At 41.3% G+C, this 17,756-nt stretch overlaps 2 protein-coding genes across 5 annotated transcripts in view; both read right to left on the bottom strand.

The window, feature by feature from the left end:
* Positions 1–444: 444 nt before the first annotated feature.
* Positions 445–8,611, bottom strand: zgc:92429 (uncharacterized protein LOC445063 homolog). Its single transcript, XM_044096986.1, has 11 exons — positions 8,337–8,611; positions 7,313–7,362; positions 7,178–7,234; positions 6,137–6,291; positions 5,674–5,777; positions 4,058–4,110; positions 2,363–2,433; positions 1,654–1,756; positions 1,449–1,568; positions 1,255–1,314; positions 445–1,151 (listed from the first exon to the last, which is right to left on the bottom strand). Exons 1-11 carry the CDS (start codon positions 8,398–8,400, stop codon positions 687–689), a joined length of 1,302 nt encoding a protein of 433 aa, XP_043952921.1. The 5' UTR covers positions 8,401–8,611; the 3' UTR covers positions 445–686.
* Positions 8,612–11,924: 3,313 nt separating this feature from the next.
* Positions 11,925–17,756, bottom strand: part of si:ch211-200p22.4 (phosphatidylinositol-binding clathrin assembly protein) — a 97,801-nt gene continuing 91,969 nt past the window's right edge. For all 4 annotated transcript variants that reach the window (XM_044096982.1, XM_044096984.1, XM_044096983.1 and 1 more), the window contains one exon: positions 11,925–17,700. In XM_044096982.1, coding sequence (XP_043952917.1) covers positions 17,686–17,700 — 15 coding nt within the window. In that variant the 3' untranslated portion in view covers positions 11,925–17,685. The remainder of the gene's footprint in view (positions 17,701–17,756) is intronic.

The raw sequence follows: 17,756 nt of genomic DNA, 5'->3' as shown, positions 1-17,756 counted from the left end.
TAGCTTAATATTTTATTAAATATATATAATACATATCCTAAATATAGCTTCAGCTAAACCTTTTACCAAAGGAGAACCATCAGTTTTTTACACTCAGAATAATAGAACGGTAGTTCATAAAAAAAAAAAGTTTACAGCTTTTGTTTTTTAATTTTTTGTAATTTTAAAATCTTTCAGCTCAGAGGGCTTTAATGCAGGCTTTTCAGCTAAATGACAGAATATTTAGCTGAACAGCCACAATTTTTGTTGCAGCTCAACATTTAGCTAAATAATGTCTCAATGTTTAGCTACGTTTTCTAACATACGGCTGTGGAATCATTCCTTCACCAACAGCACAGACCGACGTTAACGTTCACTGACATTAGCCGAGCTAATCTTGTTTTAATTAATTTCATAGTTTGTCCAATATAACTAAAAATACGAAAGGACTTTAGACAGAGAGAGAGACATAAAAAAAAAGTTTATTTCTATAATTGTCTTTTGCATAATCAAAAGATTTCAACAGGCTCATTATTTTATTACCCACATAAAGTTACGATTCTTCAAAACAGTGACTTTATATCAGAGGATATAAAGTCACTGCAGGAAAATGAGAGTATTCAGCATTTAACAGCATGAAATGGTGTTATTTTTAACAGCATTGGTTGTCAAAAATTAGGAAAATTCTGTTGTTTGTTTTTTTCATATCACTCCACATCGGCCTCCTGATCTTCCAGGTCCGGCATGTCTTCATACCCTTCCGGTTCCTCCTCCCTCCGTTGCTCCTCCAGCTTCCTCCTCTGCTCCTCCGCCCTCTTCTGCTCCTGCATCAGCCTCTTCATCTCCTCCTCCACCTCCTTCCTTTTTACATTCTGCACCTCTTGCTCTTCCCTCCTCTTCCTCTGCTCTTCACTCTCGCCCCCCTGGCTCTTGTTCTCCGGCGTGTCGTAGGCCCACTCCTCGTCCGAGTCGCTGATGTCGTCGTCGTCGATGTCCCAGTCGGGCTGCTGGGACTCCTGGTTGTCATAGACGACGTTGTCGTCGACGGGGTCCGGCTCTGGCGTGTAGTTCGGGTCCTCCAGTTTGCCCCAGGACACCTGGTTGGCCTTACGGAGCGTGATCTCCACTTTAGACGGGACCATGTTGACCGAACTCTGTTTGGGGTCAATCACCTGAAAAACCATTACAAAACAGATAAGTATCAGTGTCTAGCTAAAGAAACGGTCGCCTGTGCCAGTAACTACAACTTTATCAAAGGTTGCTAGAGACACTTTCCCCCCAGAAGTGGAATTCTCTCTTGAAAATCTTGTTCTCAAACTGGATTTGACAAACGAGCTGCAAGACAGGAAACAGAAGTGAAACTCCATGAACGTTCATGAGTCTGATTTCATGAATAATCCTGGGCATTTTTTATTTTATTTTTTTCGTCACGTCTGTATCAACACTGAATGATTATTCCTGCTGCTCACCACCGTTGGATTTGCTTCTACGCTGCAGAAATCGGGATTTGAGTTCTTGGCGTAAATTGTTACCACCACCGTGTTTGCAGTTTGGTGCCAGTCATGTCGACATGCCACTTTCTTCTTATCCTGAGATCATAAAAACACAAGCAAATTACTCACGCAGAGACAGAGCTCCTGCATGTTTCCGCTCAGATGTAGGTGGTGTGTGTACCTGCTTTGCAACCCAGCGGTGTTTCCCCGTGGTGCAGCCCTTCTGGTCCAGGAACACGTTGAAGTCTGTTGTCTTTATGCAGCAGCAGCTCCAGTATTTGTACCTAAATAAAGAAATCGTCGCAGTCGTTTGATCCGGAGCAGGAAGAACACCAGAAACTAACAATTCGCTTCCTCAAAGTCTTAGATTCATGTATCTAAAATTAAGGCATTAAAATGCTTTAAATAATTTTTTACAAAGCAAGATGGCCTTTAATATGTTGATCAGAGGTTTTAAACTTAATTTTGTCGGGACTATTTAATCTCGTAGGTTTTTTTTCTTGTAGAAAAATCTTAGTTACTTGCTAACATCTTAATTGCATTCTTTGACTTGAGATGGTTGAGGTTACTGCTAGTTAGCTTTTTTTTTCATCTATCATGGCCGGATGCAGTTGGCTGGATGAAATTATGGAGTAGCCCTTAAAAGTCATTCCTAACAATCTTCAAAGGTTTTAAATTTAAGTTGGTGGAACTTGCAGAAATGTTTGTTTCTCATTTCAGCCACCTCCTTTCTTGCTTTCCTCTCACAACCTTCACACTGTTAACACTCTTGTTTTATAGAAGCTGCTGTCTGAGAACGGAGCCATGCAAATATTATGATGTTGGAATAATGGATTAGACGTTGAGCAAACAAGAGGGAAACAAGCAGCAGTGAATTCCTTCCTTCTTACCCCTCATGGAAGACGGGCGCTCCAGGGTGGTGGGTGCAGACCTCCATGTCTGTGTCTGGGCCTTCATAGACCTGAACAAACAGATGAGACTCTATTTGATCAATGAGTCACAGGATAAGGTCAGCAACCAGGAGTGTTTGTCTCAATCTTGAGACATGCAAATTTCTAATCCAGATGTGCATTTTTAGACCAACTAAAATTTGCATAAACCTTAAAATCTTACATATCCAGGTCTGTGCCAGTAGTCTACTTTCTAACCAGCAATTTATTTAAATTGTCAATGAAAGATGCTGCTGTTAGTAGATATGTCCACTAGATGGAGCGATTAAACCTTACAAGTTCAAAAGCCTTAGGAAGAAAGTTGAAGTACAGCCGTGTTTATGTTTTCCTGTATTTACCAGGACCTGTGTGTGCTTTTGGTATTTTAACTATTAATACACCTTTTTGTTGATCAGCTGAGGAAAACATTTGTAGATAAAAATCATCCCTGTGCATGAAATAAGTTTCCTTCCACAGATGGGTTGAACTTTTTCACTTTTTCTTTACGTCACAACCAGAAACCTCACCGATTGATAGATCAAAACAAAGTGTGTCAATATAAAAGTGATAAATGGGTTTGATTTTCTATTTTACAAATGGTACAAATCTTTATAAAATCAGCTCTCTCTAGATTAGAAATACTCGAGACCTGAGGTCTCACATTTGGTCTTGTCTCGGTTTCACATGTTCAGGAGAACTACATACATTTTATTTCAATACGTGGAAATATATCCAATTGTCAGAACATTTTTAAATTTACTTATTAGCATGCTTTCTTTCATGAAAAAAAAGCAGGCTAAAAAAAATAAAATAAAAAGTGCAGATTCCTATCCAAGCAATAATGTGACTTAATGTTAACATATTTTTGTTGCTGCCCACGGGAGCTGGAGGAAGTCATTACAGTTTTGGCTGCTACATTATAAAGTCTACATATTTGTAAAACAACGTCCAGAAGAAAGAATACAGTGACTTCAGAGATAGTCACTGGCAAACTTTTATCCTCACTTAGAAAGGAAAAACAACGAGAGGTAAGTTTATATATAAGTTGTGCTAGCAATGCTAGTTAAGCTAACGTTAGCACTCTGCCTCTGTACCAAAACACTCTGCCCGGCCACCATACAAAGAGATTTAGTCAATATTTGCTATACATATTAAGTTAGCTACCTATGTAGGGCAAGGCTTCCGTTTCTTGACAGCTGTCACGTTACGTTAGCTCGCTTTGTGCACAAGCTAACGTCAGTGGGGCACTGGTGTTGACTTAGAATTATCTCATAATTATATAATACACATATCAATGGTCTCAGTCCCTAAAAGTCTTGTCTTGGTCTTGACTACAATACAGCTAGAGACTGAAATTTAAACAGAGCTCAGTAAAAGAAGGTCATATACAGATGTTGCCTTGATATTTAATTAACAGTATTAGCGCCAATAGGAAGCCTTAATGTGAAATCACTGCATTCTGCAGTTCTTGCAGTTTCCTCCCATGTGGAGACATCAGCCACCATTGGAGATAATGAATTTCTCAGCTTTTGCTGATGTCAGATCAGCAACTATTTTGGGCCTGGGCAGGAATGCCAGAGACGCCACCTAAACACACACACACATGCACACACACACACACACACACACACAAATACCAACACACCAGACACTCACTGTTTTGCAGCCTGTGTTCTTGCAGCGCGTCCCGTGCATAACGTCCTTACTCTCTGTGAGACGAAACAATGACAGGGAGACGGGTGAGGACTGTTTCATTCCAGTTTCAAACACATTGTCTTTGAGAAAAAAGATGTAGGGATCTTTCAGCATACAGGTGCAGAATAATAAAGAGTTGGGTTTCTGGGAGGCTTGAAGGATAGGACTGAACTAAACTGTTGAATTACGAATGAAATCCAGTGTTGACGTATTAATACCGCCAAACCTAGACAATCCAGCAGGAGATTACAGAAGTAGTGTGGCACACATTTGTATTTGTCCGCTTCACTTTGACACCTGCAAATAAAGTCTGAAGCAAATGATTACCTTCAGACGGCGACTGATTAGTGATTGTGTGTGTGTAATTTAGTCTTGATATAAGTGCAGCTGTTTGGTCAAGGCCTCAGAGGTTTGAGAGAGAACAAACAGCAGCCATTTTACCCTGGATCTGGCTAAAGGAAGCGTTCAGAGCCACAGATGTTTGGAAAAAAAAAATAGACAACTTAGCAAACTAGATGTCATTTTTAAAGAACCATGTTATGTGTTAGAATTTAAAATAAAAAAATATTTTAATATTTTTGTAATGTTTTTACAAAAAGAGGAGTGACGTATTTTTCTTACTGGAATGTTTATGGAAAACAATATATATATATATTTTTCACATTTTTTAAAGTAGAGACAAAACGTTTTGTGTAATTTAGTTGTGGAAATTCAATGCTACATGCAAAACGCTAACACTACACATTTATTCGAACACAGAATCGCCATTGAAACATGGTGACTGAATGCTTCTCTTTAGCATAATATAAAATACTATTTTAAGCTTCACAATTATTCATTAGTTTGTGTTGCTCTATCAAAAAATATGTAGCTGTAGAGTGAAATGAGGAAACAAAATACAAATACCAGAGGAACAAACTTTAGAAAGCTTTAAAAAACTTTATTTATAGCTTTTTAAGGCTATTATCAATAAAATTTAAGACCTGTATCAAAACAGAAATGTACAAGAAAACTGCTTATTTTTTCCTAGGGTGCAGAATAATACAGGCACAGATATGAATGCTCATATCTGGCAACAGAAGTGAACTGGTGGCAAAGACAAATGTTGTAGAGCAAACGGGCAATAAATGTATCCTTTCTAGTTAGCGCTAGCCTCAAGAGCCTCAACAGTATTGTAATAAAGATGTCCACGTGTGACTCAAACTTTCGCTCGACAGAAAAGTTCAGCAAGAAAAAAAAACCCCATAGAATATACAAGATTATTCCTGTCATGAGAAAATGTAGGACCTGTGATTAAAGTTCACAATGATTTTAAGACATTTTAAGGCCTTAATTTGAAGATTTTTCTTTACGGATGAGCAGACACCGTGCTCTAAAGCTTGAGCAAAGATTTGGATTCAATCAACGTTAACATGATCATCCGCATTCCTTTAAAAGAAATTAAGCTGAGTAACTGAAACACTGCTTTAATCTTTAGCTCTGTTGTGACCGGGGATGTTTCAAGGCTGAAGTGTGGATTTTTGTTCCCGGTTCGAGAGAAAGTAATGTAAACTTGCTACGCCTTCAGGAGGACTCACCTCTCTTCTCGCTCTCTGCGCTCCTGTCCAGTCCCAGTTTCTCCAGCGCCTGAATGAGAGATGCTGACACTTTGTGGGGCAACTTGGTCATGGGCTGGTCTGAGCTGTGTAGACACACACACACATGCACACACAGTCGTGTTTTCATCACTTGTGTGGACTTCACATTGACTTCCATTAATTTCTATAGCCTAACCCTTACCATATCCTAACCATCACATGCCTAACCCTCACCTTAACCTTTACCTTAAACCCAACAGAAATAAGTTCCCACGAGGACACACACACACACACACTTCTGTTTACAGCAAAATATACATCAGGATAGGCTTACTGAGAATTATTTCTTACTCTATGTATGCTGCAACTGACCTCACCCTGACCTGTCTGGATGAACAACAGGGATGTCTGAGCAAACTGAAAACACCTCAGAGTGTTGCAGGGTGGAAGCTCCATCCCTCACCTGGGTCTCTCTTTCTGCAGCGCCTCGGCAGATTTGGGGCCCTGGTAGATGATCTCCCAGTCGCTGCCGGGTTTCGCCTCGCTCTTATCTGACGACACCTCGGGCCTCAGAGGCTCCTGGGGCTTCACGTCACTGTGGCGCCCACGGGTGCAGCCCTGCGGGTGAACGCATCCGTGTTAACCATAGTTAGCAGTTAATCTTTCTTCTTTGGCCAAACGTAAATGTTTCAGTCCGACTTTAACGGATAAAAATGATTAATTACTGATTTCTTCTGCCATGAACACATATACTGTAGCTTTAATCCTTAAGTCATTTGAAAATAGAATTTTTGCATTCAAACATGGAGCTTTTTGATGATAATAAATGTAAAGTTCATCAGAAAATTGGTGGTGGCAGTATCATTGGATAGTGGGACGATTTTGTTGGACCCAAAATGGTCCAACAGTTTATCGATTGAACAATAAACTGTTGGAGAAATTATTGAAATAAACAAAAATATTGTTTTTTGAGACCATTTTCATCATACATATTAGTTGAAAAAGTAAAAATAATCTAAACTTGGTACATATTCTCTAAATTAAAAAAATTTAATTTATAAACAACATTTTACAATGTAACTGTAAAACAGTTTAAATATCTAAAATAAACTATAGTTGCATAATTGCATTCCAAAAGACCAGGAAAACAGGCAAAAGTGACAAGATCTTTGTTAAAAAAAAAAGAAAAAGAAGACTACTTCATACAGGTGTCGAATGTTTACAGCATATTTGTTTATTTTTTTCATTCATCTTTTAATCTTTTTTTTCTTTCCTTGTTTATTACAGAAACAAGATCAGAGTATATAAGATCTCGTAGGCTATATATTTAAAAATATTTTAATTGATTAAAAATGTCTATTGTAAGATAGGCATTAACTGGAAGAAAAAAGTATTTTTTTCTTCATCTGCTTCATCAAAAGGAGCTGAATATCTCCTGGTAACTTCCCTCACCAAATACTCCTAATCTTAAATTAAGTGTGCTTTTTATTACGGTATTTGCTACCTTGATGGAGAGAAACTCAGAGAAGTCCGTCGTCCTCTTCTTGCAGCAGGACCAACCCTGAAAACAGACACACGTTCGTGGAGCGATGCCGTTTACGTTCTGGACAAAACAGCGCGGACCTGGAGATCGGCTCACCTTCAGGGCGTCATGGAAGATTGGGACTCCTGGATGGAAGAGGCAGGAATCTGTAGTTGGGGAGGGAAGACAAGCTTATTTGTAGAAGGCAGTTCAAATCATAAAAAAATCATGCAGTCACCAATTATGAAACAGGTAATAAACACTACATTTTGTCATCATCAAAATCATATAACAAATACTCCTCAAAAATGTTGATCAATGTTCCAGGTGGGTTTTTAGCCTTGATTTAAAGGAACTCAGTGTTTCAGCAGCTTTGAGGTTTTTTCTAAGTTTGTTTCAGGAACGGGTACAAGCAGGGAAAGGAAACCTTAGTCTGCATATAGTTCCCCACACAGTCAGCAGGACCCAACAGCTGTTCACACACACAGAGAACACACACTGCAAAAGTACTTGTGTTTTTATGACTTGTGTGGACTTTACATTGACTTCCATTCATTTTCTACAGCTTAACCCTAACACCAACCCTTACCCTACCACCTAACCCAAAAACAGCATTTTCCCTCAGGGGGACCAAGAAAATGTCCCCACAAGGAGCAGGTCCCCACAACCCCTCAATGTAGACAGAAGTAGGTCCCCACAAGGATATAAAAACCTGCTCCACACACACACACACACACAGTCCTGGCTATGTAGAGGTGATGGATGTCCCATATAAGGATCTCCAGGCCCTGGAGTCCTTCCACAAAAACGTGGCCGAATGCCTCGCACTCAGAAAATGCCTTTTTGCTTTTCTGTTTTCCAACAAAATTCAGTCCAATCATTTGCTCTTTACATATCTGCATGTTTACAAAGACCTTACATATTTCTACCAGCAATTTCTATTTGATTTGAAAGTCAAGAGCAGAAAAAATACACAAGCATGGTCACATGTGCTTGACTTCAGCAAAAAGGATAACATGAAAACTTTTGCGATGGCTCCTCAGAAGTAGGAGAAGCAGAAAAGATCAGAGCTTCTTTATGAAGTCAACTATAATGCAACGAACTGGGCAGAGAACGACCAAACCAAGCAGAAGGAGCTCACCATCCTTGTTCTTGTCAGGGTCAAACTTCTCCCCGCAGCCTTTGTTGTAGCACAGCAGAGCCATGTTGGGCCTGTTGGTGTCTCTTGATGTCTTCTTCCCTGTCTTTACAATCTGTTCGTTTCCGCTGAAATCCTTCCCCAGACCGCTGAGGGTCTGCTGGTCTTAATGCCGCGCCCCGGTCTCCAGAAGGTTCTCCGCTGAGGCAGAAAGGAGAGATCCAGAAGGTCCGACGGCCTTCAGCAGAGACGGAGAGAGAGACAGAGAGAGAGAGAGACGGTTGAATGGGAGATAAAAATAGCAGTTCCCTCCTCTCCTCCACTCGCCCCCTCTCAATTTACAGCTGTCACAACTTATCTGAAGGCGGGGGTCGACATCGGCTGCCGCAGACGGGCCTGGTGCGACGGAGCCAGCGGCTGCCGCGGCGAGGCTGACAGCTTCTGGATCTCTGTCACTTCCTGCTCCTGGATCAGCGCCACATCAGTGAAACGACGAGCCTTCTGAGGTTTTAACCTGTTAACGAAACTCCGAGATGCGTTTGTTCCAGCTGTCACCGAGTCCAAAGAAAAGATGCTGAAGAGAGGCCGCATTGAGACTGATCCAACACTCTTCCTAGTGAGGTTCTGAGCTTTAAATGTTCTCCCTGTGGGGTTTTTGTTTTACAGCGACAACAATTCACTTATTAAACCTACTAACAAGAAAGCAGTTTCTGGATGAGGAACCACTTACCCGTATGTTTTAGGTCATTGTCGTGTTGCACGGTCCAATTCTTTCTTTCTGTGAAAGTTAACATTTTCACAGGTAGTCTTGGGTTTTCTTCAAGCGCCCTCTGATACGCTGAAGACTTCATGGTGGAGCAAATAGTCTCCAAAACATGACACTTCCACTGCTGTGCTTCACAGCTGCTAAGGTGGTGAGTCTAATAATTAGACTCTAATTCAAGTTTAGACTCATTAATCCAGAAGCAATGATCTTTGTCTCCACTCTCTGCTTCAATAATACAATATTTAAGACACTTTATTTTTTTTTTTTTTTGGGGCTTAACGTGCTTCACTCAAGAGGAAGGACTGAAATCTGAGGCCTTCAAAATAAAAGCCCTCAACGCTCAGAGTTCAACCTTTGGTAAAATTCAAAGGCTGTACTAGAAACTAGTTCTAGTTTTTAGAACTAGCGGAAACATTTTTTGTGACAGGAATTTTTAAAGGGCTACTACCAATTCATTCATGTTAAAAGAGTGGCTGTGGTTTGTGGCTACGCTGCGTTAAAAGCGTCTTTTCTCTTTGGTTGATCCACCTGTGAGATTTTGTTAGAGCAATGTTAGATACGATCTTTCTTTCTCTACACGGTTAAGCATAACTTTGTCTTAGTCCCTCATAAAATCCGTCGATGTTTGAGGTTGAAACGGGAGAAAAATGAGAAAAGGGTTCCAGGCTTTGTTGGTGCCAACATCCATGAGAAAGTCAGGATGAAGGTTTTCCCGGGAGAACCTATTGAAGCAGCACTTGTCAGTGGCCGTGGTGTTATGAGTGATTTGTGTGTGTTATCCTGGACTTAGATAAACTACCAGCCTCTGGAGGAGGTCAGAGCATTCACTCTGCACAGGAACGCTGCGGGCCCTTTTGTTAAGGCGTCCAGTCACACACTCCAAACACTGAAAAAAGGCCGAATGCATCACACTAGAAACAGATGTAGACAAACAACCTCATCCGTCAGGAAGCCATTTTAATCCTTCCAGTGTTGCTGGAATAACAGAAAAGTTAGACGTGTTCCCAGGTTTACCATATACACAAATATACACAAAATATACACAGAGCTGATCGGATCTGGACGCGTTAAACCGAGACGGGTACCTGAAAAGGACGGTTCGGTTTCTTTTCGTGACGCCGTACAAAGAGACGGGGTGTGCAGATGGTTTCATTCTGTCGTGCAGGTTTCAGCTGTTTGGTTCTCCTGTGTGAAGCTCAGCCAAGTGAAGCGCAGCGTGGCGGACGGCCGAGGCCAGAGGAGACGGGTCTCCACTGAAACTTAATGTGCCGTTCTGTTGCCGATTGTAAAACGGCTGAGTGAAGCTGCTGCATTGTTTACAACGGTTTTATTACACAGGGTTGTTGTTTTTTTATTATTATTTATGTTTCGTGTGGTGAAACTTCTAAAACCTGAGGAAAGTTTTTTTTTTTTTTTTACTTTTGGGGTATTTAACTAAAAAACGTTTTGAATAATTTCATTTGGACCTTAATTCAATTGAAGATTTTGATTTTAACTCAAAGCTGCAAAAGTTAATGTGTTTTATATGATCAACCACACGCAGTCCAATTTGTAAATCAAAGTTCTTCTAATTTATGATGATCTGCGGAAAAGATCAATTTGTCCAAATCAAAAATAAAATCTCATAACAGATCTTCCTAACACGCGTTTTGTTATTTTGTATAGTTTAAAAACTTCACCGTTTCACTCGTGTGAAGAACTTAGATGGGCATTTTCAGCATGTCTCTCCACCAGTCATCATTCAGTTACTATGGTAACCATCTGCAGTGCTGGCGAAAGGACAGCAGTGGTCGCCTAAGATGCATGTCCAATTGGATCCAGTGACATTTCTATAAAACTGGTCTAAAACAAAAACACACACACACAGAAAAAAACCACAACAGACTCTTGGTTTGTTCGGTTGTTAAGGGAAGGAATATTAGCATAAACATTTTTCATTCAAATAATAAAATTTTAAGTGCATTTTCTTCGGCGAAGAAAATCTTCACCAGTATTGTCATGTTCAGGATTTAAACATCCTTGTGAAACATATCAACTCCCAGAGAGACTTGTTTAGTTTATTGTGGGGGAAAACAGCTAACTAAGCCTGTTCTCCTGGGAAAAAGGGATTGCTCCACACGTAACCCTAACGACCGGTTGTACCACCTTAGGCCGAAGCAATGGCCAGTAAATGTTTGGAATAACTGGAAATTAGTCTTTCCTTTTCATTTGATCCACCCTGCTTTCCAGAACTGTTTATCTATCCACCTAAAGAGAGGTGGATAGCAGAAGGATGTGACTGCATCCTACTTGACGTCACGGTCGGATATTTTACTTCATGATTTTTCGCTGGAGAGCTTTGTGGTTTTCTCAAGCATTGCAAACTCATCCAGGTTCTGAAGCACCAAAGTGTTTGTTTTGATGATGTGCAGATCTAGATTTAATCGAAGTCCGAGTTTGAGCCATTACGCCAACAACTAGACAAATGTGTAGTCTCTAGATGTGCAACAGCTGGTACAGATACGTGCAGCTACTGCGGATAAATGATCGACTCAAGGCGGCTGAATGTAGAAAAGCATGCAGGACTTTTCAGATATTGTTCTGTAAGAAAGACTGAAAATTATGTCACATTATTTTGCTATTTAGCGTTAGCCTATTCCATAAATCCTCTATGAAATGCATCAAAGCTTGTTGCTGTAATGTGACAGAATGTGAATAAGCAGGAAGTCTGAATTTAAGAAAAACAAGTTTAAAAAACACTGAACTGCACATTTTATAAACCTAATTCTTTGAATGTGTTGTGTCTTTGTTTCCACCGTTGGATAAGATAAAAACCCAGACAAATGTTTAGGAATGGAAAATGACTTTATTCTTCCAAAAAAGAAAGAAAGAAACAAACAAAAAAAAAAATAGAGAGGAACCAAATCCCTAGAATAAACAAATATACTTGCTGTAAAATAAAAGCCCATCCTTTTTCTTTTTTAAAATCAACTTTAACATTTGTTTGCCTTTCCATGCTCGATACACTCCATATATTTCTGCTTTTAAATAAATAGAAAATAATGTACAAAGAGACGGGGGAGGGGCGGGAGAGAGGGAGGAGACGGAGGAGAAAACAGAGACAGATTAACATTTGGCATCGCTGAAAAGTCACGGCTGATCCTGATGTACGGCGACGGTTCGCAGCCTCCAGATCTGCTCCGCCCGTCTGTTTCAGCCTGCTCCCACCACGGTGGGAGTCAGACCTGCACGCTTGCGTAGGACGCTAATATCTTCATGTACAGGTAAAATAAATGGGTAAATGAAAATAAACGCGGATTATGAGGGTATGCCTTTAAGCTGAGTTGTCGCGTGTGAGTTTCTTTATATACAGAATAGTGAGGCAGTAATCCGAGGGTTGGGGGTTTATCAAAACAAGCAAACAAAAAAACACCAATGTAAAAAATAAAAATAAAATATCTGAGCGTGCACGAAGAAGCAATCTTTGAACACACCAACTCTCATTGACAAGACGAGGACATCTATCAAAGTCTCTCTCGCGCTCGCTCTTTGTTCGGGTCGGCGGGTTCTGGTTCCACTGCAAACGTCGCCCGCGTCAACGGCGGAGGGCGTGTGCCACAGGAGAAAACAAAGCGAGCTCTTTGGGAGAACACCGGAGAAGTTTGGCAACGCTTTTCGTTGTACTGGCTCATTCATCAACAGTCCAAATAAAAAAACATAACAAAACATGTATGAGTTTCAGCCCGAACGGTTTCTTGGACGGACGAGTGATTGGTCGAGTCCGATCAATCGGTCCCTTCGTCTAGTTTGGGCCGCTTATTTTAACAAAAGGAGGGAAGTCGCCACCGTTGTCATGCGTTTGAGGATGAAAACACTGAAAAAGACGACACCATGCGCTCACTGAGCGGCCGCTCGCCAGGGAGGACCCTGCTCTCTGAGTGTCCGCTACAATCGCAGTAATCACACGTTCGGATTTGACATCGAAGTTTATCCTCCTCTGCATTGGCTTCATGCTACAACGACGCAAAGATACAGCAGCTGCTTTAAGACTGCAGCAAGGTAGCCTCAAACCGAGTCGAGAGCCTGTCCAGAGAGTCAAACCTACACAAAAAGGTTTAATAACTACTGGCTGACAAAGAGCACAATCCCCTTGCCTTGAACATAAAAAAGCAAAATCTGTCAATCATTTGCAGAGAAACTGCTGGCGTCGAGAAAAAGCAAGTTGTGTCATTAAGGTCTGGAGAAAGTCTCACAAGAGGCCAGTCATTCTGCTTCGTAACAAGGAAACTTTAGGGTCGAAAACCTCGTGGGAATTCGTGAAGACCTTCACTGTCAGCCCAGAGTTGGAGTCTTTCTCGTCATAAACCAAACTTTCGTTTACCAAAAGTTGCTACTGTCCAACTCCACCATGCCGAATGACATCTTTGAGGAAGCCCTCAACAGAAGCTAGTAGATGGCTAAAAACATCCAGGAGTTTCCACCCCAGGTCAGGAGAGTGGAACCATAAGGGGGATAACAACTAAGGTTATCCCAATGTGATCCAAAACATCTGATCAAGGCATTTTTAAAAGAAACCAATCCATGTGTTGGAACAAACAAATATCAAAAGGATCCTTGATTTTATGTCAACTTATACCTTCCTCTACATCTGTTAAATGTGACCAACTCTACGCTGCGGGAAGGGAAAGCTGTGCAGAAAGCAGCTCAAAGGTTCAAAACAAAAGCGCCGGGTTCACGAAGCAGGAGATCAACCCCCGCAGAAACACGTTACATGTCGAATGATCAACGAGCCATATCACAACAGCAAGGGAAGGCGCTATAGTTAGTTTCAGGAAACTTCTACTGTATGAAAATCAGCATCAGCCAAAGCAGGAAGTGATGTTCTTCAAACTGAAATGTTATTGTTCTGCATTTTAAAGCTGATGAGAATTTAAAGTATATTAATTGTTGCAACAAATCCTGATCGGAACGTCTCTAGTTGAAATTTCACATGGGCTAAGTTGGCTAAGTTCAGGTAGGCTACTTTAATTTATAATCGCTTATTTCATGGTCTGGTCTTAAACCTTCAACATGAGGTAATAACAGTGATTTCAACATGTTTAAAAAGCCTTTTGATCCCATTAAATGTTCATAAGGCCACGTCATAGATCTGCATCTCCCAGAGATGTTAGTATTCACGATTCTCTACATATTTACCTTCATTCTGACACAAAAAAGGGAGGAAAACTGAGAACACCGGCCTTTAGCCGAAGCTAACTTTCACAAGGATAAGAGCTGGTCTTCAAAATGATCATTCATCACATTGATTTGTGACAAAAACCTGAAAATCTCTGCGTGTGCTTTGCTGTTCAGGTCCAATCAGGGACAAACGAGACAGATAGACACGGAGAAACTGAAGAATGCTGGAATAATGGTTTGATGCGAGTAGCAAGAAAAGAAGAGTTTGAGAGAATTAAACCTCAAAGCCTGAGAGAAACTTTTTTATCTACAGCTAAAGGACGAAAAAACAGCTATCATTTGGTAGACACCAGCAGAGAGGACAGAGGGAGAGCCTACGGCGGGATAAGAAGAAGCTAGGCTAAGCTAACACAAGACTGACGACAAGCGTTTAAAGAGCAGCGTCTAACCCACAGCGACAGCCGGGACAATCTACACAGAAACTGTAAGCACTTTACATATCTACACAGACTAAATACAGACTAAACAGGCCGAAAATAGGTGCTGCAGCACAAGATCAGCGATGACGGCAAAACTGAGGCGACATTCTGGAGGATTCACAGCAGAGCCGACGATGAGTCTGAGGCCGGACCGTCACCGATGGAATGCCGAACCCTGATGGGGAATACACAAAGCTTCAAGTTCAACTTTAGAGTGGCAGGAAAAGTGAAAATAAAAGAAGAAACGTTAGTCGCCAAAACGGCCGATAGACGAGAGCTCTTTAAACCCCACAAAACGACCCCGAAACAAATCTCTATCCTTAAAGAAAACTCGACAGCTCTACTGCTGGGAGTTGGCCACTTCAGTGCAACTTTTTCGCATGTGCATTTTTGCAATATTTTGATTTTAGAAGAAAAAAAAACAACAAGAAACTGTATCAAACATGTGGGCTTAAAGTACGACTTAAAATTTTATCCTCAGAAGTAGCCCTCAATGGAAAGAAGAAGAAGTCGTCGTCGTACACAAAAACGTGTAAGCGTACACGTGAGAACAGCCCACGGTGCAATATGTACAAACAGCCACGACTCATGAGGACGGAGGTTCTGCCTGAAGAGGGGCCGCCACGTTTCCCCTCCGTTACCGTGGAGAGCCGCGCTTCCCGCCTCTCGCTCTGATTCAGTGCAATTGAAAGTGAAGTCGACTCGATTGAGTAACAAACTCGCTCTGTGCTGCCATCATCATCATCATCATTATCAATCATCATCAATCATGACGTGGATCTGCCGAAAGGGAGCCGCATCTATTGGTCTCAGAAGTCTGGACCGATCCAAGCGGGTCGCCTAGCGACCGTCAGGCAGAAACACAAGCAGGACCAGATTCCCGCTGGACAGAAAAATACACATTTTATCCTTATTGTGGTGGCAACGGTTCAATCAGAAATTCAGCAACAATTTAGTCAGCCAAAAATACTTTGAATATTCAACACGGATAAACAAAACACTTTCTTCAAAGGAACATTCAGGCTTTTTAAAGAGAGGCCCTGTTAAAAGGTTTTCAGTAAATAACTCATTTGCTCATCTGAATGCTACTTCATGTGTGTTTACTTTGGGTAGTTATTTACAAATAAGCTGATATTTAGGCAGAGATAGGAGGTGGCGCGCCTCTAAAAGTCTTCCTGTGTGAAACGTGTACCGAGGTGGGAACATTTAGAGAATTTTCTGTCAGAATAACAGACAACCAATACAGTAGCATTCATTTGAGCTGCTGTTATACTTTTGATTTTAAGGTAGTTTAAATCGGTAAAGTTTCTCGCAGGAAGATTATTGATGGCACACCAACTCCAACCTGTTTTTATGTGGCTGCTTTTTATCCAATAGTACTGAATTTGTTTTGTGATTTTTTGGTGCCTGGACTTATAAACTTCCCACATAGAATGTATTTGTCAATCAATCATGTAAATAATATTTCTCTGTAAATTAGTAACCAATGAAAAACTTCATCTGCAGAAACCGCTCAGACGTTTTTGAGGTTGGACTTCCTCTTTGCTTTAAACGTGGGACATTTCAGACGTTAGCTTTCGAATCCAGAGAATATAAACTTATCGTTCTCTACTGCAGGCACTTTGCTTTAAAATATTTCAAACTATCCCTTTACTGCTCGACTAGAAGACTGTGCATATCCCTTTAAGAACAGCCGTAACCTCGGTGTGCTGGATTTGTTTCTCATCAATCACCGAGAAAGACGCACACAAAGCCCCTTGACTTAAAGAGACACACACAATCCGAGTATCTACTGACTGCAATAATGTTCACTATCTCTGCACAGATGGGCAAACACTCCATGTGAGAAGAAAAGAAAAACTTACACACTCAAATCCTTTTTTTTTTTTTTTTTTTTTTTTTTTTGCTTATATACACAGCTTCATTGATTACTTTTAGGGTCAAATTCGATCTGTTTCATGTGACATCGTACGTGAAGGACCCAACCCTCGAGCAGACTAGAAGCACACAGACTGGCAGGTTTCCAGCAGTTTTCACGACGCAGCTGTAAGTCAACGATCTCCCCAACATCTGGACTCGTTTTTGCTGCGTTTTCCCTGATGGGACGAGCCCTTCAGACAAATTTGTGGGGTTTTTTTGTTTTGTGTTTTTGTCCCGACGTTTCCTCGATCTCCCGTCTTGATGTGCGAGCGGCAGAGCTTAAGAAGCCATGAGGAGAAAACGCTCGGTTACCGTTTGACAAACTGCTGTACAAGCCCTGATAACGTTAAAGGCAAAGAAAACAGAAGGGGAAAAAAAAATTACATGGCTTGGAAAATTACAGGAAACATACTTGAGAAAATGTGCCTCTACGTTTCTCTCTGAAAAACAAACAGAGACTGAGGGAGGAGGAGAGAGAGGACAGGCTGTATTACCTGGAACAACTGCTGCGAACACACACACACACACACACACACACACGCACGCACACGCACATACACACACACACACCCGTCCTCTTACAAGTGCTCCCAAGTTGCTGTTGCAGGCAGACAGGAACTCAGAGAGGACAAAATAGCACCAGTTTGAAATAAAGCTAATTCTGGATCCAGACACCGAACCGAACAGGCTGGGCGAAAACCAGACGTCCATCTGTCCGTCCGTCTATCTCATCCCTCCGTCTGGACGATTTAAAACACAAATGATAAACACAGACAAGCTCCACACTCACACACACACGCACACACACACACACGAGAGCAGTTGTTCCAGCCGGGTCAGAGTCCCACCCCCTCCGCCCCTCATGGCCTCCTTCTGTTTCGGTGTCTGTCGGTCAGCTTGTCTGTGTCTCTTCATTCGCCTGATCAATTCGTCCCTCCCTCCGTTCGATGGTCCTCTCGTGAGTTTTTGTTGTTGTTTTTTTCTGCTGCTTTGTTTGTCGCTTTTGGCACTCAGCTTCCCCCTGAATGGATTACATAAACTGCATCTGGATAGGGAGAGAGAGAGAGAGAGGACAGAAAAATGAAATCGAAACGAAATCCA

Source organism: Gambusia affinis, linkage group LG18 (genome assembly GCF_019740435.1).
Source record: "Gambusia affinis linkage group LG18, SWU_Gaff_1.0, whole genome shotgun sequence".
Classification (NCBI taxonomy): domain Eukaryota; kingdom Metazoa; phylum Chordata; class Actinopteri; order Cyprinodontiformes; family Poeciliidae; genus Gambusia; species Gambusia affinis.
The sequence above is the reverse complement of the archived record's forward strand: the minus strand, read 5'-3'. Positions and strand labels throughout refer to the sequence as shown.

Coding starts and splice junctions, on each gene's coding strand:
- zgc:92429 (XM_044096986.1), bottom strand. CDS start 8,400: ATGGCTCTGCTGTGCTACAACAAAGGCTGCGGGGAGAAGTTTGACCCT. Junction 7,363..8,336: donor CCCTGACAAGAACAAGGATG/GTGAGCTCCTTC, acceptor CCCCAACTACAG/ATTCCTGCCTCTTCCATCCA. Junction 1,152..1,254: donor GAGAATTCCACTTCTGGGGG/GAAAGTGTCTCT, acceptor ATGGTTTTTCAG/GTGATTGACCCCAAACAGAG.